Consider the following 27,161-nt stretch of genomic DNA (forward strand, 5'->3'; position numbering starts at 1 on the left):
ACCAATATTCAAAAAGGGGTCTAAAAGTGACCCTGGGAACTATAGACCAGTCAGCTTAACGTCTGTTGTGGGTAAATTGTTTGAAGGATTTCTTAGAGATGCTATTGTAGAATATCTTAATGATAATAACTGTCTAACTCCATATCAACATGGATTCATGAGGGATCGCTCCTGCCAAACAAACCTGATCGCCTTCTACGAGGAGGTGAGCTCACAGCTGGACCGGGGAGAGTCAGTGGATGTTGTATACCTTGACTTCTCCAAAGCGTTTGATACCGTGCCACACAAAAGGTTGGTATATAAAATGAGAATGCTTGGTCTGGGGGATAATGTGTGCAAGTGGGTAAATAGCTGGCTGAGTGATAGAAAGCAGAGGGTGGTTATCAATGGAGTAAGCTCAGGGTGTGTCAGGGTTACTAGCGGGGTGCCTCAAGGGTCTGTCTTGGGCCCTATATTATTTAATATATTTATTAATGATCTAGTGGAAGGGTTGCATAGTAAAATAGCAATATTTGCAGATGATACTAAACTTTGTAAAGTAGTTAATACAGATGAGGATAGGGCACAGCTACAGGAGGATTTAGATAAATTGGGGAGTTGGGCCAAAAAATGGCAAATGGGGTTCAATGCCGATAAATGTAAGGTCATGCACATGGGAAAGAAAAACAGCAGTCACCCGTACATATTAAATGGGAAAACGTTGGGGAAATCTGACATGGAGAAGGACCTGGGCGTCTTGGTTAATAGCAAATTAAATTGGAGTGCCCAGTGTCAGGCAGCAGCTGCGAAGGCAAATAGAGTCATGGCATGCATCAGAAGAGGAATAGGGGCATATGATGAGAACATTGTTCTTCCTCTGTATAAAGCGCTGGTAAGGCCGCACTTAGAATATTGTGCACAGTTCTGGGCTCCGGTGCTCAGGAAAGACATATTGGAGCTAGAGAGGGTACAAAGGAGGGCGACTAAGGTAATAAAGGGAATGGAGGGACTAGAATACCCAGAGAGGTTGTCAAAATTAGGCCCATTTACGTTGGAAAAGAGAAGGCTTAGGGGAGACCTCATAAACATGTATAAATACATCAGGGGGCAGTACAGAGATCTCTCCCATGACCTGTTTATACCAAGGATGGTGACTAAGACGAGGGGGCACACTATGCGTCTGGAGGAAAGGAGGTTCCTGCACCAGCATAGAAGGGGAATCTTTACAGTCAGAGCCGTGAGACTCTGGAACTCTCTGGGAGAGGAAGTGGTGATGTCCAACTCACTTAATGAGTTCAAGAGAGGCCTGGACGCCTTTCTTGAGAACAATAAAATTACATCTTATGCTTAGTGATAGTTAATTAATCCAGATTGGTGTCGGGAAGTGAATTTTTCCTCAATGATGTAAATTGGCCTATACCACATGTTTTTTTGTTGCGTTCCCCTGGATCAACGCTGCGGAATAGCTGCAGTGCACAAGAAATAGGCTGAACTGGATGGACGCTTGTCTTTTTTCGGCCTTATAAACTATGTAACTATGTAATTTATTTCCACGTTTTCTGCTTAATGTATCCTTTACGGCGGCACAACCCCTTTAAGGATAGGAAAAAAAGGGAGGCAGCTCGATCAGAGCATATATCTGCCATAAATGTACATTTACTCTCCTATAGGCACAAGGTATGTAGACCAATGTGGTACTTAATGTCCAGAAAAGAAAGCATAAAGGCACTCCTCCAATAGTCTTAAAATATGTCCTTTATTATAATATACGGGACATGTCAAATATCAGCGTGTGGCAGGAGCCCCAAAGGGCGTGCGGGGGAGACAGGTGCAAAGCACAACGGCCGTTTCGCTGTCTTCTGGCGCTTCAATGGGTCCACACAGAGTATGACCGTGGACCCGATCACTGGAAGACAGCGAAAAGGCCGTTGTCCTTTGCACCCGTCTCCCTCGCACGCCCTTTGGGGCTCCTGCCACACGCTGATATTTGACATGTCCCGTATATTATAATAAAGGAAATATTTTAAGACAATCGGAGGAGTGCTGCCTTTATGCTTTCTACAAGCCCTAAGGTGAGGCCAGTTATTTAACTGTACCTTCCCACTTGCTTGTTTTTCCTCAATCTTTCCCCCCCTCTTTGACAGCTCTGCCTTCAAAGTGCCATAGAATGACGACGACAGCTGGAAAACAAGCAGGTGGGAAGGTGCAGCATAATGTAAAGCAAGAGAGCCCAATTCCAGGGATGTATTTTGTAGCTTCAATACAATCAGTGTTTTATCAGCAGGAGATTATCACTGCAGGACTACATCTCACATGCAGAGCAGTCAGGCTAATCTGTGTAACTCGGTCCTCAACAATGGTTCGCAGCTTGTTGTAGCAGGCGGTACTATCAAGGGAGCTTCATTATAAAATTTCAACAATGAGCAAATTGTTAATTAAAGAAAACAGTATTGCTGAGAATATGTAAATCCACCTACTACTTCTGTCAGTTGGCTCCATCTGCAAACACCACGTGGACATCTCTGTCCTAAGCATGAGCCACAACAGAACATTTTTGACAGCCATCCATCCATAAAGCGTTCAGTGGTCTAATCTCTATTGTGGTGCAGTCATTATTTATATCTTTCTTCCGCTCGCGTATTCTCGGGTGATCCCTACAGTGTCTTTAATGTACCCCTTGACTCCATATCTTTTAGCTCAGAGTCTGAGAAAATGGATACCAAACAGCAATGAAAGTGTTTTAAGAGCTCAAAAAAGCACTTTAAATGAAATCTTTGGCTGAGATGTGAGATTCTGATCATCACTCTTTTGTGGGAATCAATAACAGTCAGTAGAGAAATGTAAAGCAGCAGAGTACAGAGGATGTTATTAACCGCACACAAGGTGGATACTATTCGCCTAGATAAGTAGATACTGCCATACCTGGGACAAGGGTGATGCACAGACATATACTGAATCCTTCCTTTTGCTATATAATCTGGGAGCAGCATGACATAGGACAAGGAAGCCTGATTCCAGGGATGTATCACTTACTAGGCGGCTTGGTGCAGTTTTCATAAAATACCTGGAATGTGTCAACTGTAAGGCTATGTTCCCACATGTTGTGTTTTTCAGCGTATTTTGCTGCAGATTTTTATGCAAATTTTCAGCTATGTTTTGCAGTACCAGCAAAGTGTATGAGAAACCAGAATTCTCTGTTCACACATCTTGTGGGTTTTCTTGCTGCGTATTTTGTGCCTTAATTGTGTTCTTAGAAAATAGAGCATGTCACTTGTTTCAGCATTTTTTTTAGCGTTTTTTCACCCACATGAAGGAATGGGTGGTTATTAAACATGGAGTTATTCAGTTTGGCAAAACAAAGACTTAGCCTGTGTGCCCACTATGCAATTCCATTGCAGAAACACTTAAGAAACGCATGGTAGAAGGTCTGCCATGTTCCCCAATGATAATCCGCATGTGCTGTGCACATGCTGCGGAAATTTCCGCTGTGAATTATCATTGTGGAAAAATCCACAGCACTACTAATTATTTTGCGGAATCGCGGCCATTGACTTGCATTGAATCGTCGCTTAATATCCGCATGACTACATGTACACATGCGGATATTATGCGATTCAATGTGCAGATGGTACCTGGGTTTGAAGAAGAGGAGACTCTCATCCAGACCCGGGTAACATAGTACCTGTAAAAAAAAATAAAAAGAAAAAAGAATTTAAAATAAAAAAATACATTATACTTACCTTCCGGTGGCCCTCGGTCTCCTGTATGATGCTTCCTGGCTCCCCGGCAGCTCGGGATGGTCTAAAAGTACTTGCCATGACGTCATTTAGTCATGTGACGGTTACGCGACCGCTGACGACGGCATCACATGATTAAATGACGTAATGGAAGGTCGTTTTACACAATTGCGGGGGACATCGGAAGGAGAGTATAAATTTTTTTATTTTTATTTTTACCATTTTTATCTTTTTTTTTTTTTTTTTTAACTAACTTGGTCACACTATATAAAATTCATGCCGATTGCATGGATTTATATAGTGTGACCAAGTTGTCAAGCACTTTCCAAGTGATGCTAAAATCGCTTGGAAAGCGCTTGTCAACCCGCATGCGGAAATGCAAGTGAAGAATGCTTCACATCCGCATGTCCCTGGCAGGAAAAACGCATGTACAATCCGCATGTACAATCCGCATGTACAATCCGCATGTACAATCCGCATGCGTTTTTTCTGCCAGGGAGATGCAGAAACGCTCAGGAAAAATCCGGAGCATTTCTGCATCGTGGGCTCATAGCCTTAGAGGCGATATTATTACAATGTGCAAATATATGAGGGGACAGTACAGAGATCCTTCTAATGACCTTTTTACACTTGGGCCTGTAATGAGGACAAGGGGGCATCCTCTACATCTAGAGGAAGGAATGTTTAATCATAAATCACAGAGCAGATTCTTTACTGTAGGAGCAGTGAGACTATGAAACCCCTGCCACGTTATGTTGTAATGGTTGATTCACTACTTAAGTACAAGAAGGGCTTGGATGCCTTTATTGGTAAATATATTACAGGTTATGGGCACTAAATTATGTGATGGGGTGTAGATCCAGGGAACTAGTCTCACTGAAAAATGGAGCCAGAAGGAATTTTCCCCCAATAAGGAGATATTAATGTCTGCCCCATGGGATTCTTTGCCTTCCTCTGGATCAACATGTTCAACAATAGGTTGAACGCGATGGCGATGGAATTAAAGGGGTTGTCCACTACTTTTACATTGATAGCCTATTCTTTAGGTTAGGTCATCAATGTCTGATTGGCTGGGGTTCGACACCCGGCACCCCTGATCTGTCGTTATCGGTGGCGGTCACCGGCCGGAAGCGCTTACTTACAGAGCTAGCCATCTACTTGTAGTGGCTGCTGCAGGGTACTGCACATCTGCCTCCTATTCATATCAATAGGAGGTGGATGGCAGTCACAATCCCCGAACACTACAAGTAGACTGCTAGCTCCGCAAACAAGTAGTTCCAGCCGGCGGCTGCCGCCGGAATCAGCAGATAGGGGGTGCGGGGTGTCGAACCCCAGCCAATCAGACATTGATAACCTATCCTAAAGAAAGGCCATCAATCTAAAAGTAGTGGACAACCTCTAAGTTTACCTTCAACCTTGAAACCATGAAACCTGTTTTGTCTAATGTAGATGTAGCAGAGCCAAGTCTTCTGCTCTTTGTATAACCCCCGTAAACACCCCTGATGCCAGCAAGCTGCCAATCAGTGGTGAGGGTGGGGGTTACACAAAGTAGCCGGCTGCTGGTTGAATGAGCTGTTGTCCCGGCAGTGATAATCTCCTGCTGATAAAACCCTGATTGTATTGAAACTACACCACACAGCCCAATATGTGACATCACTGGAATCAGGGTCTCATGCCCTATATTATGCTATTCTTAGATTAAATTACAAAAACCTGCTGACAGGTTCCCTTTGAGAATGTATTCTGTGCTTATTGTTGGAGAACATGGCAGGAATAAAAAGATGTAGTATTGATAGTAACAAACAGATGATAATACTCCTTGGTGTGTATGTTGGAAGAGAATTTTGGTCCGAAAATTATATAATCTAAATGATAAAACTCAGTTCAATTATTGGATCTCATACATCGCATGTTTTTTTTATTAATTTAAATTCACATTTTTATAGATTTTTTTTCAGAACATGTAATTAATTACATGCAACCCAGAGATCATTTTCTCAGTAAAAAGTCACACTCAATCTATGACTGCCACTGCATCTTTCATAAGACTGGAGTCCTTGATCAGATGTGAATCAGTTTGGACTTTTGGTGTCCATTTAGGCCACAATGTGATATGTGTGAACTGAGGACAAGGGGCACATTTGTAAATCACATCCATAACCAGAACATGTCCTCACCAGTCACATTACATCCCTATAACTGCTCAGCTAAACTGACGCAACTAGAAAAAAATAAAAACGGTCCTTTTCAATTTGCCAAAAGCAAGACTTCCTTAAGTAGCAATGACCTCAATCAAATGATTAATTACATAATAATAGATTAATTGAAACCGTCGCAGAATTTCAGATGCTTTCATTCTTCCCGAATATTGTTCTATCTTCGAACAGCCGATTAAGCTGTTCATCAAAAGGTGAGTAGGCAAGGTCAGCAAGGCTGTACCTCTTCAGCTATTCATTACCTATTCTCTATGGTAATTAACAATCCCAACATTTGCATAAATCACAATCTCTCTGATTGTACTCATATCCAAGGAGATGGGAGATTTATGTCTGGAACCGTTTGATTTTTACTTCAGAAACACACTAAAAATATCTTCACAATGTCACAGGAAACAGAAGATGTCCTACATACACCGGCACAGCCGTCCGTGCTGAAAAATGCACGAACTGTAAGAGTTTTACCACCGTTTAATGAAAAATCACATCTTGTAATGTCTGCTGGCAGTTAGTAAACGGAAACATTATTTCCCTTCAAGGGCTTAACCCTTGTCCAGCCACTGCATTTAAAAGTAAAAAAAAAATGGGATACAAGAAGGGTACAAATAAAATCAAACAAAAATATAGCCCTAATCTTTCCCTTGATTTTTTACTTCTGGAGGCTCTACTTCCTGGTCTATCTAGATACCTAGAAAATCACGATTTAGCCAATCACCAGTCATTTCCAAAGAGGAACATGGGGATGCCGAGAGCAGAGGGGAACTTGGATAGCACTGGAATGGAAGGGGCTTAGGATTGGCAAGAAGTAAGCCACTACTTTTGTGGGGGATTTATGCCTGACACTTTAAAAAATGTTTTGCTGGACAACCCCTTTTTACACATCAGAGACCTAGTGTCAAGTAGTGACAAAGGACTGTGGGCACCTACCCTATCTAGGGGCACCTTAGGCTATCCCTGTCCCCTGGATTACCTCGGATGGTGGAGACACCGGGGTCTCGTACCTTGCTATGCTCCTATCTTAACCCTCATCTGTTCCCTCCCTCACCCAGGGAGTTGGGAGGTCAAAGTGTATTGGAAAACATTAAACAGACAGGCAGGGGTTAACAGACTAATTGTTTTTTTATCCCTATCATACAAATACACTCTCAAAAAAAAAAATATAGATAGTGGGAAATGGGAAAAATAGGCACAAATCAAATGGGAGAGGAGAAGGATAAACACTTAACCAACTCCAAACAGAAATCTCCTGAAAAACTCTTCAATCGCCTACCCCAAACACTGACTTTACCTTCAACTCCAAACCAGGAAGTAGAACAACTATTACTGGCAACTCCCATGTGCCAGTGGTGAGCATATATACCAGAGGGGAGTAGCCAACACAGAACAGCAGAGACAATTCAGGATGGAGAGCTCCAAAAGATCAACTGAACTGATTAACCCTTACAATAACAGAGCAAGGAAAACCTGCTCTATTTAATAGGATGGTGAAGAATTTCTAATCAGTGCAGGAGTTTGTGTAACCAGACGTCGTGATATTCTGGCCCCACTCTGTTGCAGTATCCCCATGACCCCTAGAAGATGAGTACTTAGGTATGTATAAGTTTTTAGCCTGTAAATGCAAATAAGCTATGCCTAATGCAACAGGAAAATGCATATAATTGTATCTCTCTAGGCAATGTATACACTGTCGGCCCAACCCACCCATATCCATGGGATTGACCACCAATCTTAGGTCTATGGGGGCGCAGGTGAAACTGATGGTCGGGGAGGAGGTCGAGTGCGCATATCAAGTTTTGGACTGTTGATCGCTTTGTTCTCCTTGAGATAAACTGCTGGCGAACGGGTTATCCAGTGGCTTTCTCAGAGTATGTGAGTCGGCTGAGATGGCCATCGGCCGAACCACCCACCAAAGCATTGTTCGGCAGATAGCCAGCGAATGTGCATGTGAACAAGTATATCCTAATGTGAAGAATGCTATGGACAAAGGAGGAAATTATGGAAAGATGGGTTGGGTTAGAGATAAGTCAGACCCTTGTTAGCGGAGTATATGCTTCAGACCACTTTTACATACAGTGATTGTCGTTAAAGGTGAGACCACTATCGGGGGGTAATAAATTTGAACTTGTGCTAACAATCATCCACTAGGTTCCTGTCAAAATAGTGTCTTCTCTTATATTTTACTGATTTATAGTTTCCATCTCCAACACGCTATATCCTTAAAGTTAAAGGGGTATCAGATGCTTCTACTTAAAGTGGCAATGTGAACGCCATGAACCGGAGACCTTTTATGGCAATGTTAGAAGAGCTGTCTGGTCTTTACTTTATTTGAATCCACAGGCTTCCTCTGGGTGAAAATAAAGTCAAATACACTTACCCTCTACTGCTCAAGCGCAGAGTCTCCTCTTGCGTTTCTGGTATTTGCTGATGATGTAATCTCTCCACTGACATCATAACATTGCATGCCTGCAGCAGCCAATTACTGGGCTTAACGATGATGCTGAATTAGACCTGGTCACCAGAAATGAGATCACTGCTGCAGCCATATTAAAGACTAGTGGCATCAGCTGAGTGTTGCCAAAATTAAAGAGGTACTCCCATCTACAAGTTCCTATCCCAATATGATGCCGCTGTGATAATATTAGCAAATATCTCCAGTTAGAAATGTAGTATAGTTCTTCTGATTAGCAATGTCGCTTACCCCATGTTCAGGACACTGGAATAGCTTAGGTATCCATGGTTACGAACAACAAGAACTATCACTATTTGAGTGGTTGTAACCAAAGATACCTAAGTTACCACAATGCCATGCACATGGGGTAAGTGACATAGAAAAGTAGTATAGTTCTTCTGATAAGCTAATTGGAGGTATTTGCTAATACAATTATTATTACTACACCTTATTTCAGCATGTTATTTTTACATATAGGAAGCATATGGATTAAATAAAGGATGGACAACGCCTTTAATACACTATGTATACTGTAACACCATTTTTTTTGGATAAATTTCTATTTTTTCTTACTATTTGGCAGTGGAGGCGTGGTAGACCACTGTTTTTAGGCAGTGCACAGAAGTGTATTTTAGCAACTACATGGCCTCCCCTCAGGTCAGAAGCACAAGACTGATATATTATATGTTTATTACACCACATGTGGGGAGTGAGAGGGCAGCCAATAAAACATCCCAAACAGGGCACCAAGTAATGCAAGTCTACACCTCATGGCTTAAAAAAAAAGCTTCACCTTCATTGTATGCAAAAGAGATGAAAACTAAAACAGGATTTACAAATTACAAAGTCTCTTCTCAAATCTTCTGATCATCTAGAGCAGGGGTCTCAAACACGCGGCCCGCGGGCCGCATGCGGCCCCTGAGGCTGCTTTATGCGGCCCGCAGGCACAAACCCCTTGACGATCCCGACCTGGTCCAGGAGGAGCCGCCGACAGCAGCGCTGCATTGCCGCACAGAGACTGTCTGTCTCCCAGCACAGCATTTCCAATGCCAGAGGCCAGCAGGTGATATCTGCGAGTATGACGTCATTGCCATACGCAGATGTCACCTGATGGCCTCTGATTGGCTGGCGGCTGGCATTGGAAATGCTGTGCTGGGAGACGGTCTCTGTGCGGCAATGCAGCGCTGCTGTCGGCGGCTCCTCCTGGACCAGGTCGGGATCGTCAAGGGGTCTGACTCTGTGGTGCCTGCGGGCCACATCTGCAGGAAGGACGCCGAGGGAACGGGGGACAGGTGAGAATGATCTTTTTTTTTCTATTTTATGTGTGTGAAGAACAGCACAGGGGGCACATAGCCACAAGAGGGGACCTGGATGGGGCACATAGCCACAAGAGGGGACCTGGATGGGGCACATAGCCACAAGAAGGTGACCTGGATGGGGCACATAGCCACAAGATGGGGATCTGGATGGGGCACATAGCCACAAGATGGGGACCTGGATGGGGCACATAGTCACAAGATGGGGACCTGGATAAGGCACAGAGCCACAAGATGGGGACCTGGATGGGGCACAAAGCCACAAGATGGGGACCTGGATGGGGCACAGAGCCACAAGATGGGGACCTGGATGTGGCATATAGCCACAAGATGGGGACCTGGATGGGGCACATAGCCACAAGATGGGGACCTGGATGGGGCACATAATCACAAGATGGGGACCTGGATAGGGCACATAGCCACAAGATGGGGACCTGGATGGGGCACAGAGCCACAAGATGGGGACCTGGATGGGGCACAGAGCCACAAGATGGGGACCTGGATGGGGCACATAGCCACAGGATGGGGACCTGGATGGGGCACAGAGCCACAAGATAGGGACCTGGATGGGGCACAGAGCCACAAGATGGGGACCTGGATGGGGCACAGAGCCACAAGATGGGGACCTGGATGGGGCACATAGCCATAAGATGGGGACCTGGATGGGGCACATAGCCACAAGATAGGGACCTGGATGGGGCACATAGCCACAAGATGTGGACCTGGATGGGACACATAGCCACAAGATGGGGACCTGGATGGGGCACATAGCCACAAGATGGGGACCAGGATGGGGCACAGAGCCACAAGATGGGGACCTGGAAGGGGCACAGAGCCACAAGATGGGGACCTGGATGGGGCACAGAGCCACAAGATGGGGACCTGGATGGGGCACATAGCCACAAGATGGGGACCTGGATGGGGAACATTGCCACAGGATGGGGACCAGGATGGGGCACAGAGCCACAAGATGGGGACCAGGATGGGGCACAGAGCCACAAGATGGGGACCTGGAAGGGGCACAGAGCCACAAGATGGGGACCTGGATGGGGCACATAGCCACAAGATGGGGACCTGGATGGGGCACATAGCCACAAGATGGGGACCTGGATGGGGAACATTGCCACAGGATGGGGCACATAGCCACAGGATGGGGACCTGGATGGGCTACATAGCCACAAGATGGGGACCTGGATGAGGCACATTAGTACAAGATGGGGGCCAGGAAGGGGAACATTGCCACAAGATGGGGACCTGAATGGGGCACATAGCCACAAGATGGGGACCTGGATGGGGCACATAGCCACAGGATGGGAACCTGGATGGGGCACATAGCCACAGGATGTGGACCTGGATGGGGCACATAGCCACAGGATGGGGACCTGGATGGGGTACATAGCCACAAGATGGAGACCTGGATGGGGCACATTAGTACAAGATGGGGACTTGGATGGGGAACATTACTACAAGATGTTTTCCATTATTACTATATGATGCTAATTGTAAGACAATATTACTGTATGTGGCCAATTGGGGGAAACATAATTGTAAAAATCAAAAAAATAAAAATAAAGCATGAAAAAATATTGAGCACTAAAAATGCTGTTTTATATGTAAACTAAAGTAAACACAAAAAAGTGCACGTTTATTATCGCCACATCCATAACGACCCAAGCCATAAAAAAATAAACATGGCAAAAATGTTGAAAAGATGTATACAAAAAAAAATGGTATCACTAAAAATGTCACATTGAACAAAGAATGCGGCCCCCCAAATTAAATTTTTTTCCATGTGCGGCCCATATACCCAGCCGAGTTTGAGACCCCTGATCTAGAGCATTAACTCACCTTTCGGCATTTCTACAGGCAGGTAATGCGGCTCTTGTGCACTCACATGGTCCCAATCAAAGTCATCATATAGATCCTGATGATAGTCGCAGGCGGCTGGTCCATCGTCAAAGGTACAACCTCCTAAAATGAAGCACAAGTCAGACTGTAAGAGTATGAACTTTGACACAACTCCATTCATATTCTTTGTTTTCATTACTTGCCATTTTACGTGTTTACGGTCTCGAAGAGATGTGGAATATGTTGGTGCTTTACACATATTACAGAGATTATAACTTTCTAGTTGATGATATAGTGAGTTCTTCACAACATTTCACATTACAAACCCCTTATTAAAAGGGGTTGTCCAGAGAAAACAAGTTATCCCCTAACTTATTAATCCGCTGGGACCCACACAAATTGGTAGAATGGGGTGGCACTGCGCAAGCTCGACTGACAATCCATTTATTCCTTATGGAGCTTTCCTGCAGCCCCATACAGAATGGATAGAGAAGCAGTCCGGCATCCGACCTGCTGCAACATTTTGTGAGGGGAATAAGAGTGCCTCATTGGGGATAAAGATTCATTGATCTGTGCGGGTTTCAATGGTTGAACTCCACTGATTAGTTATTTTTCAACTTGCCTGTGGCTAGGCGAGTCTCTTGTTTTTAATGGACAACCCATTTAACATAGCTATCAGACCTGATGAGGCTGCTGTACTACTTTGAATATCTAGGTCAGAATGGTTACATAATAGAATGCTTATATAATCCGGATATTAGGGTATGCAGTTAATGAGTCCATATTCTATGGCATGGCGTCAAAAATATATAAAATGATTTGTCTCGCACTTTCACACTAGTCATTGGGGCTTGTTAGACTGTTGTTTAAGGAAACAACATATGTACATAGACACAATGAACAGACGCCAAGACTTTTTTTTTGTATTGAAGAATTGAATGCAAATGTCAATGTGATGGGAGGGGGAGCAGGGTCAGTTATGGCATCTCCTATTGTGAACTCTTTATAGAGTAGTGGTATTACATTTAATTATAACCTCTGCTGATAAGGAGCCTTCTGAAAACTCTTCTTTAAAAGGACAAAGTAGAAAGAGTCTTAAGGAAAAAAAGCCCCAGCGGCAACTGTGAAAACTGGAAAATTGCTAATGTTATCTGTTACAATATAGTCATGTGAAAAACAAAAATGCCAAAAAAATACATGTAACACAAAAATATGATTTAAATAGGTCATGATAACTTAGGCACTATAAAATGTAAAGAATTCTCCATTTCAGCCTACAAATAAAGTAGCGTTGACTGTCAAATTCTTTTGTAATTTGTGACCTTCAAGACATTTTTTTTGGTCTTCATAACCCATTGAACATTCATGTCTTCCTCAATTGCCAGATCAAACCTCATTCGCTTTAACCTTTGTCAAAAAGAGACGGATGCAATAAATTACCCTAAAGTACCTTTTTTTTTCTGGATTATTGTTTAAACGGCTAATGTAATGGATTCTGAATGATAATTCTAGACAGACTAATGTTGTTATTAAAAGAACATCAATCCAGAAATGTAATCACAAAATTGCAAGCTTGGCATAAGCTCAGGTTGGAAACCCATGGAATAGCTCTGTTGCATGAAATTCTAACATGTGGTTTATTAGTTATAATTAACCTTTACTCTGCCAAAGAAAGTAGTTCAACTGTTTGCCCAACATTCTCAATATTCACTTTGGAGCCCATTTAAAAAAAAAAAAAAAAAGTGTGTCGAAGTTTGGTGCCATAGAGCTCAATGGTAGCTAGTTTTCAATATTAATTGCATAGCTTTCTAAAGCTCTGTCCTTTCACTAAGTGATATACATTTCTTTTTCTGTTATATACAGTTTCTATATATTCTGCACATAACATCTACAACGTAAAACACAAGCTGTTGAATGGATGAGGCACTTGAGCTACACAAATCAAGGCATGAGCAAAGTACATAATGTCCCAAAGATTTTCTAAAACATTTAAAAACATAAACAATAGAGAAATAAAGCTTTCCCATCCTACAGGGGGGTCATCCAAGGCTGTGGCTAGATGGTGACTTTTGACACAGGTCACATGGCCAAAAGATCATTCAATGCAGCAGCAACATCGCACTGTAATGCAAGTGAATGGAGCCACATTACAATACTTAGGGGATAGCGACAGTGATGGACAAGTTGCAAAAAGTTGGAAACGTTTTTTTTGCAACTTGCTTACTGCGACCAGGTAGACTAGAGGTCATAACGTGCAGTGACGTAGCCGCTGCACAGAGCAATCTTTGATCACCGCCTAGCACCAGTCTTATTAAGATGACCTTTTTTCTGTAAGAATTTGTTCTCATGCAGAACATTTGTTGCAGAATCCCATAGTGTATCCAAATACAAAGAAGTGTATGAAGGAAGAGCGGATGTGTCTCCTTTCTTTAATACCCACTGCTGGTTTTGGCTGTAAAAAGTGCAATAAAATTGTCACTAAAGTTTTTGCAGTCCTTGATGTAGTTATCTGAACAAAAGTCAGGAATGGATATAAAAGGACACTGGCATATTGAGGATATAATTAAAAGGGTTGTCCACTACTATTCAAAATAGCTCAATGTGTTTTTATTATGAAAAGAAGCCTCTTTCTAATTACCTCCCTCTTCTGTTTATGCCTGTGAGCGGCGCTATCACAGGCCGCTCACAGGCATCACGTGACCCCCGGCTTCAGCCGGCTCTGACATCCTCTGATGTCACGTCATGATTCTGGATGCAGCCGGGGGTCCCTATTCTGCGTTCCACGGTGGCTGCTAGGTTGTGGACGGGGTTACCCCCCACGTTACACCCGGCATCAACTGTACGCTCTCCCTCTCATTCATTGGGAAAGTGCGCGGTGGATGCTGGGTGTGATGCGTGGGGTAACACTGCCCACAACCCAGCAGCCACTGCGGGGACCCCAGCGCTGAGTCATACCTCACTTGAGGTGATGTCAGTGGGGGGTCACGTGCTGCCAGTGATCGCGCCGCTCACAGGCAGAAACAGCAGAGGGAGGTTATTAAAAAGAAGCTTCTTTTCATCATAAAAACACATTGGGCTATTTTTAATAGTACTGGACAGCCCTTTTAAAATACTTCAAGACTTAGTATTTAAAGGGAATGTGTCAGCAGGTTTTTGCTACCTCATCTGAGAGAAGCCTGATGTAGGCAAAGAGACCCAGAAACCAATGATGTAGCACTTAATTTACTGGGTGCAGCAGTTCTGACACAGAGTTCTTAGATTTAGCAATGCAGCAGAGCTCAGAAAGCTATATACCAGGCTGTATATACAGTTATATGAAAAAGTTTGGGCACCCCTATTAATCTTAAGCTTAATGTTTTATAAAAATTGGTGTTTTTGCAACAGCTATTTCAGTTTGATATATGTAATAACTGTTGGACACAGTAATGTTTCTGCCTTGAAATGAGGTTTATTGTACTAACAGAAAATGTGCAATCTGCATTCAAACAAAATTTGACAGGTGCATAAGTATGGGCACCCTTATCATTTTCTTGTTTTAAATACTCCTACCTACTTTTTACTGACTTACTAAAGCACTTTTTTGGTTTTGTAACCTCATTGAGCTTTGAACTTCATAGTCAGGTGTATGCAATCATGAGAAAAGCTACTTAAAGTGGCCACTTGCAAGTTGTTCTCCTGTTTGAATCTCCTCTGAAGAGTGGCATCATGGGCTCCTCAAAACAACTGTCAAATGATCTGAAAACAAAGATTATTCAACATAGTTGTTCAGGGGAAGGATGCAAAAAGCTGTCCCAGAGATTTAACCTGTCAGTTTCCACTGTGAGGAACATAGTAAGGAAATGGAAGAACACAGGGACAGTTCTTGTTAAGGCCAGAAGTGGCAGGCCAAGAAAAACATCAGAAAGGCAGAGAAGAAGAATGGTGAGATCAGTCAAGGACAATCCTCAGACCACCTCCAGAGAGCTGCAGCATCAACTTGCTGCAGATGGTGTCACTGTGCATCGGTCAACTATACAATGCACTTTGCACAAGGAGAAGCTGTATGGGAGAGTGATGCAAAAGAAGCCATTTCTGCAAGCACGCCACAAACAGAGTCGGCTGAGGTATGCAAAAGCACATTTGGAGAAGCTAATTTCTTTTTGGAAGAAGGTCCTGTGGACTGATGAAACCAAGATTGAGTTGTTTGGTCATACAAAAAGGCGTTATGCATGGCGGCAAAAAAACACAGCATTCCAAGAAAAACACTTGCTACCCACAGTAAAATTTGGTGGAGGTTCCATCATGCTTTGGGGCTGTGTGGCCAATGCCGGCACCGGGAATCTTGTTAAAGTTGAGGGATGCATGGATTCCACTCAGTATCAGCAGATTCTTGACAATAATGTTCAAGAATCAGTGATAAAGTTGAAGTTACGCAGGGGATGGATCTTTCAGCAAGACAATGATCCAAAACACCGCTCCAAATCTACTCAGGCATTCATGCAGAGGAACAATTACAATGTTCTGGAATGGCCATCCCAGTCCCCAGACCTGAATATCATTGAACATCTGTGGGATCATTTGAAGAGGGCTGTCCATGCTCGGCGACCATCAAACTTAACTGAACTGGAATTGTTTTGTAAAGAGGAATGGTCAAAAATACCTTCATCCAGGATCTCATTAAAAGCTACAGGAAGCGACTAGAGGCTGTTATTTTTGCAAAAGGAGGATCTACTAAATATTAATGTCACTTTTCTGGTGAGGTGCCCATACTTATGCACCTGTCAAATTTTGTTTGAATGCAGATTGCACATTTTCTGTTAGTACAATGAACCTCATTTCAAGGCAGAAACATTACTGTGTCCAACAGTTATTACATATATCAAATTGAAATAGCTGTTGCAAAAACACCAATTTTTATAAAACATTAAGCTTAAGATTAATAGGGGTGCCCAAACTTTTTCATATAACTGTATACACAATGTCCATAGACCGTGAGGTGCCTATCACAGAAGGGGGTGGAGTCAGACCAGGGCTTGCAGACCAGCTAGTTACAGCAATGATACCCTGGTGATAAAAACTTTAGTGTAAATAAACAGCCCACAGCTTGATAAGTTAAACCTAGTTGAATTCTGTTTTTTAATCACTACCAAATGCTGTCCTTAGATAGCAAAACCTGACAGATTCCCTTTAAAAGATAACCTGTATTATGCTAAAAAAAAAAAAATGCCTTGAAAAAATCCCTGAGCTCTCCTGATTCTGACACGCTTTTCTATTTTGCACTGCTTTGCTCCATTGCAGAGATACTCACATTTATTGCTTTTAGAGTGCAATATGTGTAATCTCTGCTTGCAGTCCAACTGGTAGTTTCTTCAGTCTTTTATCGAGGCGTTCACCTTCAGACCTCCCTCCCCAACTGTTAGATCAACTACCTTTAGTGATTGATTGCGTCTGGTAAAAGATAAAAGGCTCCCAAGTTGGTCTGAAAGCTGAAATTTCACATATTGCTCTCCAAAAGCAATAAATGTTAAGCTCTCTACAATGGACTGAGGCAATGCAAAAATGGGGAAAAAAAGTTGCAGAATCAGGGGAGCTCAGAGATTTTTATGACAGGTCCTCTAATCTTTCCTTGCTGCAGGATTTTCTTCCAACTTTGGTTTAATGCCACCTGAAAATTTACATGCGGGTTTTCAGCCTAAAAGTCTTGAATATTGCAGTAACTGATATGCAATTATTCAGCACCATTAAATACCTTGATGCAACTGCAAGAACATGATCCTGTTCTATCTCTGCCGACCATGCAATGCAAGTTGATTGCCCACCTTTGAGATAACCATAAGTAAAACTTAACTAATACAAAGCATCGTGGCTGCATTAAGTAGCCCGTATTTTGTGGCTCAATCAGTTTATATAGTGGCAACTACAGTGTGACAACTTGCATTCAAAATTTTCTAGTAATGGTACAATTTTTTTTTTTTTTTTTTTTTTTTTTTTTTTAGGGGTTTACATTTAATTTCTCAAAAATGTATAAAAGCCATCATACGCCTATTGGTGCCATATAAGTTAAATTCATTGTAAAACTATAAACTTAAAGGGTTATTTCCATCTCAAACTTTTAGGGCAGATCACAGGATATACCATGAAAGCTGACATATGTACTCGCATGTATCTCGGGATCGGAGCCTTATTGTGCACCACAAAAAGAGGAGACCATGAATGTGAAGCACCCTAAACAAATTTGTATGGGAGCTTGTACACAGTTTGGCTCTGTACATTCTTTTATGATCATGGGGAAATGTGGCCAGTGATTGGCTGCAGAGGTCACAAAATCGTCCCAAGCGGAAGAGGTGTAGGCGACACCTGTAAGAAGAATATACTTCAAAATAATTTTTTTTACACAAAAACAAGAGACCAGAGGAAACCACATCTGTATTGTTTTTGGTGATCATTTTTGTTAAACCAATGAGTTTGTTAGGAAAATAAATAAAACACTTGATTGGTTGCAGAGTCCACAAGAAATTAATTACCGGTATTCCTTGAGTGCTTGAAGCTCTTACATTTCAAACTATTTTAAAGGAGATTTAAAGGCCTCATTCACATGGCAGTATTTTACATTACCAACAGTAAGCCAAAAGCGTTAACAAATACGGATACAAAATACTTAAACCCAAACAAAGTGTGTATATTATATTATTTATATATATATATATATATATATATATATATATATATATATATATATATATATATATATATATATATATATATATATATATATATATATATATATATATATATATATATACATATATACACACACACAATTTTTTTTAACCCACATTGTACTGGTGTATCTGTGGTGTCAGTATATATCACACATGAACTATTAAAGGGGTTGTCTAGTCTAAGAAGACTGCAGTCATTATCTGACCATAGACTGTCGACTCATGTCAGTGTGTGAACTGTACGCTCTCATGATTCGCCATGTACAAGACGCAATCTTTATACTTGGTCACATGTTGAGTTGACTAGTCTCATCCAGCTTCTCTTAGGCTATGTGCCCACGATGCAGAAATGAAGCAGAAATAATTTTCCTGAGCATTTCTGCATCTCCTTGGCAGAAAAAAAACATGCGTTTTTGCCATGCGTTTTTCCAATGCATTGTATAGGCAAATCTGCCTGCAGAAACGCACAAGAATTGGTGATGTCAGGATTTTTTCTGCAAGTAAAATCTGCGCAGAAAAAATCCTGACCATGTGCACAGAACTTGCAGAATGTCATAGGAAGTCATGGGATAAGGTATGCAATGCGTTTCTGGAACGTTTCTGCGCTGCAAATCTGCACAAAAAAAGCACCAAAAACGCATCGTGGGCACACAGCCTTATAGAATGGAATTGAGAGTAGCACAGGAGTCTAGTTGGCACATGACCGCAATCATACAAATCACATGCATAAGGCTACATGACCGCCCACTCACACAGGGAAATCGTTAAGAATGTTGAATCATAGCAGTGTGCGATGTGCGCAATCAGCAGTCACAGACTGAAGACTTTGCTTCTTAGACCAGACAACCTCTTTAAAAGTAGACTTGCTGTTACTTGGTTAAACAAACATCCTACACAAAAGAACTGGTGGATAGCCAAATACTATAAAGGAAGATTGATAGAGTTTATTCAAACGCTAACACAAGACAGGGTTAAAGACTGGGGTCACAGTGGAAGAGACAGCTCACATCACAAGAGGAAGATAAAAGAATATAATGATCAGTAATGCAGGTAATTAGTACAAGGGATGGACAGATAGACAAAGTGCATTCACTGTCCATCCATTGTACTCTTGACCTGGTATATGCTAATTACACACAGCACTGGTATCCTATTGTTACCAGGTTCTGGTTCTCTATGCCTAATTTGCATTACTAATCATTATACTTTTATAACTCCCACTCGAGTTGCATCTCTTCCACTGGGTGATCCATATTTTTAACCCTTTCTTGTATTACTTTAAAAAAAAATCTATAAAATATCCATTTTTTTTAAGTTTTTTTTTTTACTACAATACACACACTCCTACAAAGAACTGGAAGACCGTTACACACAATTTTTTATTTATTTTTTTTACTGCTGAAAGAACACAGACCTTCTATTGAGCTTGAACACCAACCACTCTGTACGTTGAGGCAGGAGTTTAGTACTTTTTCCCAAAAAGTTGCATTTTTGGGTCACTTTTTTTTAGGGTGATAGGTGTGTGTGGGGGGGTGGGGGGGGGGTCTCATGGATAGGTGAAACACCTCCATTTTGAGGAAAACCCAGTATAAAATCAAATAAAAAGCAAACTCAGGTCAGGCTTAGCGAACATAATAAGATAAATGTACAGTAAATTAAAGGCAGTAAACAAGCATGTTGGAGCCCAGGTATAACATGGAGTCTGATAAAATATCAAAAGCTTTGTTACTCTGTTACTGTTTATGTCAACAACAAAGATGGAAACGCACAGCGAGGATTCTGTAAGATAAATATTATGTGGATACTAAGTGAGCAAACAATAGCAAATGACTAGTAAAACAGTCTTCTGGCAATGTAAATACAGCGTGGTATAGCCAACAGATGCCATTGGTGCGGGCAAAGACAAAGGTTTTGGCACACAGACAAAAACAACAATTCATAAACTTACTGTTCTCAGATAGGAGAGGACTATAAAAGTGAAGACACTCCCTGTTTTAGCAGGTTTCTATTTTTATTTTTTTATTTTTTTTTTTTTTATTGCTGCCGACTTGACTGAAGGCCTCATTAAAAAGGGGTTTTCCCATGAACAAAAATTCATTTTAATCAATAGATCTTGGAATAATAATAAGTTCCACAATTGGATGTGTTTAAATAAAATGTTCCTGTGCTGAGATAATCTTATAAATGTGCCCCTGCTGTGTACTGTGTAATGGCTGTGTCTGACCGTGCAGGAACATGGTCTGATCATACCACATCTCCTGGGTGGTGGGGGAGAAAAAAGTATACAGACAGGACAGCACGGGGATCACATCCTTTTCTGCGCCCCCAGGCAGATTCCCGAGAATCGCAGTGCTCGGGATGGAGGCCGCACTTTCCTAGCTGCCGGCCCATTAATTGCTCCAGACACTGCCAGCACTTGCACGTAGCGCACGCAATGTAGGATTACACCCTGACGGCCAGTTCCAGAACGTACTTTGTGGGCGGAGTCAGTGCACTCTGAACGCTAGTCCACCCACGAAGACCGAAGTGGAAGCCCCAGCGTCTCCTGTGCTGTGTATGCCCCTGCTTTTAAACAGGCAGGAAAACTTTTTAGCGTAGAGAATCAGCTGTGATCCCCTGCTGTAATGTCTGTATACTCTTTTGCTCCCTCCCCGGACCAGGAGATGTGGTATGATCAGACCATGTCCCTGTATGGTCAGACACAGACATTACACAGTACACAGCAGGGGCACATTTATAAGATTATATCTGCGCAGGAACATTTTTTTAAACACATCAAATTGTGGAACTTGCATTTAAATCACTAGATCTTGGAATAAAAATAACTTTGTTCCTGTGACAACCCCTCTAAAGCCTATAGTAAAAAAAATTTTAAATGTCTATATACACAGCATTTTCATTTTTTAATAACCAGTGGTGTTCTCAAAAGCGAGACATGTTCTGGACAGTTTCCTATAGCCACCTGTTCTATACTTGGACTGAAAAAAGGCAGGACAATAAACAGGTTCAAAATACAAAGTGGCAGCAAACTAATTAAATGTATGAAATGCATGGCATCTTTTATTTTGAAATCATCTTTCAAAGCGTAGAGAAAAAAAAAAAGGAGAGTGAGGGAGCGCTTAAGAATTCATGGGCTTTCTGGGACTGTATTTAGATCCACCCAACGACATCTGTGTCACTTATTTAGTTGGAGTAATCTGGCCAACTGGCTGGAAAGATACCATCAGTAGGACATTGCATTTCTCATAACTCACTTATATACAGCCCTGAGTACGGACACCAAGAAAGCGGAAATGGCTATTATCATGACCCAAACTCTCATACATACAAGATTTGACATTTACAAATGGCAACACATCAACTGCTTGATTTAATCCATCTAAGTAGTTATAAAGATGTCACTTACTAATGCTACACAGATTTCCTACTAGACCGTCACAAAAAAAAGTCAATTATAACACTGAGAATATAATTTTTTTGTATTTCTAAGAATTTCAAATATTAAAATACAAACTTTATACAGAGCCATTTACAGTAAAATATCAGTAATTGGATAGGCTTCCTGTAAGTCTGAAGTTTCACATTTCAATATTGCTTTTAATCGTATGGCAATAAAAAAATCTAAAAAAAACACTAACGTTGCAAAAATGATATTCTATTCATCTGAATGAAGTTGTTACGGTAGCAAGTCTGTGGTTTTCCAAAATATTAAGAAGAGAGGGATAGCTGCAGGAATGTCTACATTACACCTGCTGTGGGTGAATTCTCCTCAACTGGAAGAAAACTATTTCTTATGATATATACTAAAGCAAAGTTTTGGTTTTTTAGGATGTAGCCATTTTATATTAAGTATATCTGAGAGGTAAGTACATGCCTCATTCCGGTATTGATTAGTATTTCATGGTTTCAAATTAATGGCCGGTAACTGTCAGAAGTGTGAACAGACGGTTCTGTTCACACATCCAGTTATCACCCATTTGTAATGGATCCAGATTTTTAACTTATAGGATCCATGATAAATGGAGGAAAATCGAGTGCAAGTACGAAACCAATCCCTAAGGGTGCTTCCAAATTGCATTTTGTCTCGCGTTGCTGGTCCCGTCAGGGCTTGCGTCCGATTCTCACTCACTTTGCTGGAATCAGGAAACCCTTAAGGTTTTGTGACAATTCAATGCAGAAAAAAAAAATGATGAATCTGCAATGTGTGCACTAGCCCTTAAAAGCTGCCTTTTACAGCAAAAGCTATGCGATTTCAGAAATCTCATGCACGCACTTGGGTCCTGACTGAATATGAGGATTGCAGCATTTTTTAAATCTGCAGAAAGTCAATTCTTTCAGTGTTCTCGCAACGTTTTTTCCTTACTTAGAAAGAAGTGAGAAAGTGAAAAAAACCACAAACATGATTTTGAGGTTTTTGGAGAATAAAAATATGCAAATTGTCTCTTCAGAGAGGAAGAGGACCAGAACTCTAGTGCCACCTACAGGAAGTAGCAATCCTAAAAATCAATAGTGACCCTTTAACGAGCCTTGCCACATGACTTAGGATATAAACCAGAACCAGAAACTAAATTTGCAGACACTGTGCCCCTCGTCAGTGCAAAGTGTGAGTTCTGGTTTGGCTGGATGAGAGGTGTCAAATCGGTATCTAAGGGGTAACATTTCTCCTTACAGAGAGCTCATGCAAATTGAGTTTCTGGTCTTGGCTTTTATCCTAAGTCATGTGATAAGGCTCATTAAAGGGTCACTATTGACTTTTAGGATTGCTACTTCCTGTAAAGCCCCCGTCTCACATAGCGAGATCGCTGCTGAATCACGGTTTTGGTGACGCAACAGCGACCTCACCAGCGATGTCGCTATGTGTGACACTTTGCAGCGATCAGGCCCCTGCTGTGAGGTCGCTGATCGCTGCAAAGTGTCCTGGACCATTTTTTGGTCGTTGCCCTCCCGCTGGTCAGCACACATCGCTGTGTGTGACCAGCGGGAGCAGCGATCAGGCTGGTAACCATGATAAACATCGGGTTACTAGGGGCACACACGCACTTAGTAACCCGCTGTTTATCATGGTTACGAGCCTGCTAAAGTGAGCGGTAACCATGATAAACAACGGGTTACTAGGTGCGCATGTGCAGGCTGGCAACCAGGACATCGTGGAAAGATTCTTTCCACGATGTCGCTGCTCCCCTGATCGTTGGTGAGCCTACCTGTTTGACAGCTCACCAGCGACCACATAGTGACGCAGCAACGATCCCTGACAGGTCATATCGTTGTCGGGATCGTTGCAGCGTCGCCAAGTGTGACGGGGCCTTAAGTGGCACTAGAGTTCTAGCCCTCTTCCTCTCTGAAGAGACAATTTGCATATTTCCCAGAGGAGCATTGCGGCTTTAAAAGTCCCCTCACCTCACCTGCTTAACAGGTCACACTCTCCGCAAGGAGAAATGTTACCCCTTAGATACTGGAGAATAAAACTAAATGTACTATATACAAAGGACAAATAATCTGCACCCAAAATCCGCTGCAAAACCACCACAAAATGGGAGTTCTCAATACAGTGTTTTTAGTGCAGAAACAAAACGCAGCACTTATTGCTGCGTGTGAACATAGCCTAAGTGTGGGTGAGACGGATCATGCCCACCTGGTGACATGCACCCGGAGAACACACATTGGGGTGCTGAGTTCACAGTATGTTTGTATTATACCACTTAATCTTTATAAAACACACAGGAAACTCTTATTACCTATGGGGCAGATGCTTGTTGTTTTCTGTGTTTATTAATGTTCCTATAAAGCTGCAGAGACGCTCCAATTCTCTTCAATTACTCCTACAGAACAACATTTGCACTCAGTGGACGAGGACTCCAGGGCTTACTAACAATTACTGTGTAATCTGGACCAAGTGAAGTCTTCCATTGCAGCCAGTCACACACACTTCTGTGCCGGCAATTACAGAGCCTGAAGGAAGGTGGATAACATTCCTTTTAAAAGAATACATATATATGATACCCTACCACCAGCAGGTTGGTTCTGGCAGAAAAGCCCTGGGAAATGCAGCTGATTTGATTAAAACGCTGAAACCATCCTGCATTCTTCACTTATTCTTTATTCATAACTTAACCTGAGGGCAAAAAATTGAAAAACATGGAAAAAAAAAAAATAATAAATCTATTTCTCAGACATGCCATTTCCTTCTGCAACTTCCTGGAGCAAATAATTTTTAATAAAACTAATGCATTGGGGGCTTCCTACTGACACAAATATCAAAAGGATTTTATCCAGTATGGAAGTGCTACAGTTTCTACATTATTCTGCGATTACAAGGTAAAATGCCTAGTTAATTTGACTGTGGCAAGCAGAAGCTCAGACCAGCATTTAAAGCTAAAGTGAATGTATTACCAGAAAATTACCTATGCTTAAAAAACAGGTTTTTGTATTAAATGCATTTTTTTTTTTTAATATGAACATTTTTTTTATTTTTTTTAATTCAAAACAGAAATTTTACATAGGTCACTGGAGCCATTTTAAAGGGAATCTTTCAGCAAGATTTAATCCCCCAAACTATTTAGATGCTCATGTAGCTCCTTAGAAGACTAGTCCAGCAATACCTTTACAGGGCCAGTCCATTCCTCAGTTACTGAGAAATCAGTGCTTGAACAGACATAAAAATGAGGCTGAAGAGCTATGGTAGATCTGAAGCCTCTGTCACTCCATCTCAATTCTCCGCCCACTGCTGCGTTCTCCTGCTTGATTGACTGCCTCTATGCTGTGTGTGACTTGAGGAAAAGGAGTAGTCAGTCAAGCAGGAGTAGGCGACACTTGACTGTAGCATAGAGCTGGAGTGACAGAGGATTCAGATCTACCAAAGTCCTTCAGCCTCATTTACATATCAACTAAAACACATTTCTTAGTAAAAGAGTTAAGGCCCCGTCACACTTAGCGACGCTACAACGATCCCGACAACGATAAGACCTGTCAGGGATCGTTACTGCGTCGCTATGTGGTAGCTGGTGAGCTGTCAAACAGGCAGGTTCACCAGCGATCAGGGGAGCAGCGACATCGTGGAAAGAATCTTTCCACGATGTCCTGCTCCTGGTTACCAGCCTGCTGAAGCAGGAGCAGGCTGGTAACCGTGATAAACAGCAGGTTACTAGGGGCACACGCGCTCCTAGTAACCCGCTGTTTATCATGGTTACCACTCTGCTACGGTGAGCAGGAGGTTACCGTTCACCGTAGCGGAGTGGTAACCATGATAAACAGCGGGTTACTAGGGGCACAAGCGCACCTAGTAACCCGCTGTTTATCATGGTTACCACTCTGCTATGGTGAGCGGGAGGTTACCGCTCACCGTAGCAGAGTGGTAACCATGATAAACACCGGGTTACTAAGTGCGCGTGTGCCCCTAGTAACCAGCTGTTTATCATGGTTACCAGCCTGATCGTTGGTCCCGCTGGTCACACACAGCGATGTGTGCTGACCAGCGGGAGGGCAAAGACCAAAAAATAGTCCAGGACATTTTGCAGCGATCAGCGACCTCACAGCAGGGGCCTGATCGCTGCAAAGTGTCACACATAGCGACATCGCTGGTGAGGTCGCTGTTGCGTCACCAAAACCGTGACTCAGCAGCAATCTTGCTAGCGATCTCGCTATGTGAGACGGGGCTTTAAAGTCTGGCCATGTAAAATGAATTACTAGACTAGTCTTTGAATGAGCTACAGTTAGCTCCAGAAATATTTAGACAGTAACACAAGTTATGCCATTTTAGCTGTTTACCAAAACATATTCAAGATACAGATATATAATCAATATGGGTTTAAAGTGCGGGCTCTCAGCTTTAATTTGAGGGTATTCACATCCTAATTGGAGTAAGGGTTTAGGAATTACAGCTCTTTAATATGTACCTGCCTCTTTTTTTAAAGGAAAGCAAAAAGGTAATTGGACAATTATCTTAAAAGCTCGGTAATAGGCTGCATTGGCTATTCCCTTGTGATTCCAGGTATGGCATTTGCATTCGGAAACAGTTACTGTGAACCCACAACATGTGGTGAAAGGAGCCCTCAATGGAAGTGTAACAGGCCATCATCAGACTGAAAAAAAAATCCAGAGATAATTTGGTAATTCTTAACATTTCTGTTAACAGTTTGGTACATTCTGCAAAAAAGAAAAAAAAAAGTGCACTGGTGAGCTTGGGAACTCAAAAACGCCTGAGTATCCACGGAAGACAACAGTGGTGGATGATCGGAGAATACTTTCGCATGGTGAAGAAAAACTGGTATGGCAGAGCAGAGTGCGCCTGCGCGGTCCTGTGAGGCTCTTAGGAGCAGAGAGGAGGGACAGACACCGCAGCGAGGATGCCCCTCAGACCGGACCACCCTTATTTACATACAGCACGGGAGCATATCAAATGGTATTTTTTGGGGTATACAGGGGGAGTTGGGAGTTGAAAGATACTCGGTGGGATGCAACACAGGAGCAGTTAAAGGTGGTGCCATTTGTTCATAGGCTCAAAAACTGGTGACAGGTTCCCTTTAAGGCTCCCATAAACATTAGACTAACATAGGTCAAATACACAGATAATAAAGGGGCTTGACAGTTTTTTTGCGTATGGGGGCCCCCTCACAGATGACTGTAGGGGGAGGAAGGGTATGTGCACACAACACCTTTTTAAGGCAGATTCTACCTGGATTCTGCCCGAAAAAGCTTTTAAAAAAAGAAATGAGAAGAAGAAGATGTGGACTGTAGTGTCAAAATGACTTTCTGTGAATATGTTGCACCTTTTGTCACTTCTTTTAACCGTTTCAGGGCTTGAAAACTATGAAGCGACTAAAAGAAGGTACCAGTACATTCTTCTGTTGGCTTCGTTTTCCATTATGTCACATTAAAACAAATAAATGTAACATAAAAATCTGATTTAAAGTGTTATT

General features: G+C 42.1%; 1 protein-coding gene across 17 annotated transcripts in view; it reads right to left on the bottom strand.

Moving 5' to 3' along the window:
* The window catches only part of PTPRK (protein tyrosine phosphatase receptor type K), a 381,227-nt gene that overhangs the window by 300,594 nt on the left and 53,472 nt on the right, over positions 1 to 27,161 (bottom strand). For all 17 annotated transcript variants that reach the window (XM_073676054.1, XM_073676048.1, XM_073676055.1 and 14 more), the window contains exon 2: positions 11,546 to 11,668. In XM_073676054.1, the coding sequence (XP_073532155.1) occupies positions 11,546 to 11,668 (123 nt within the window). The remainder of the gene's footprint in view (positions 1 to 11,545; positions 11,669 to 27,161) is intronic.

Source organism: Phyllobates terribilis, unplaced genomic scaffold (assembly GCF_046119375.1).
Source record: "Phyllobates terribilis strain yellow unplaced genomic scaffold, ASM4611937v1 Scaffold_3__8_contigs__length_932513732, whole genome shotgun sequence".
Lineage (NCBI taxonomy): Eukaryota > Metazoa > Chordata > Amphibia > Anura > Dendrobatidae > Phyllobates > Phyllobates terribilis.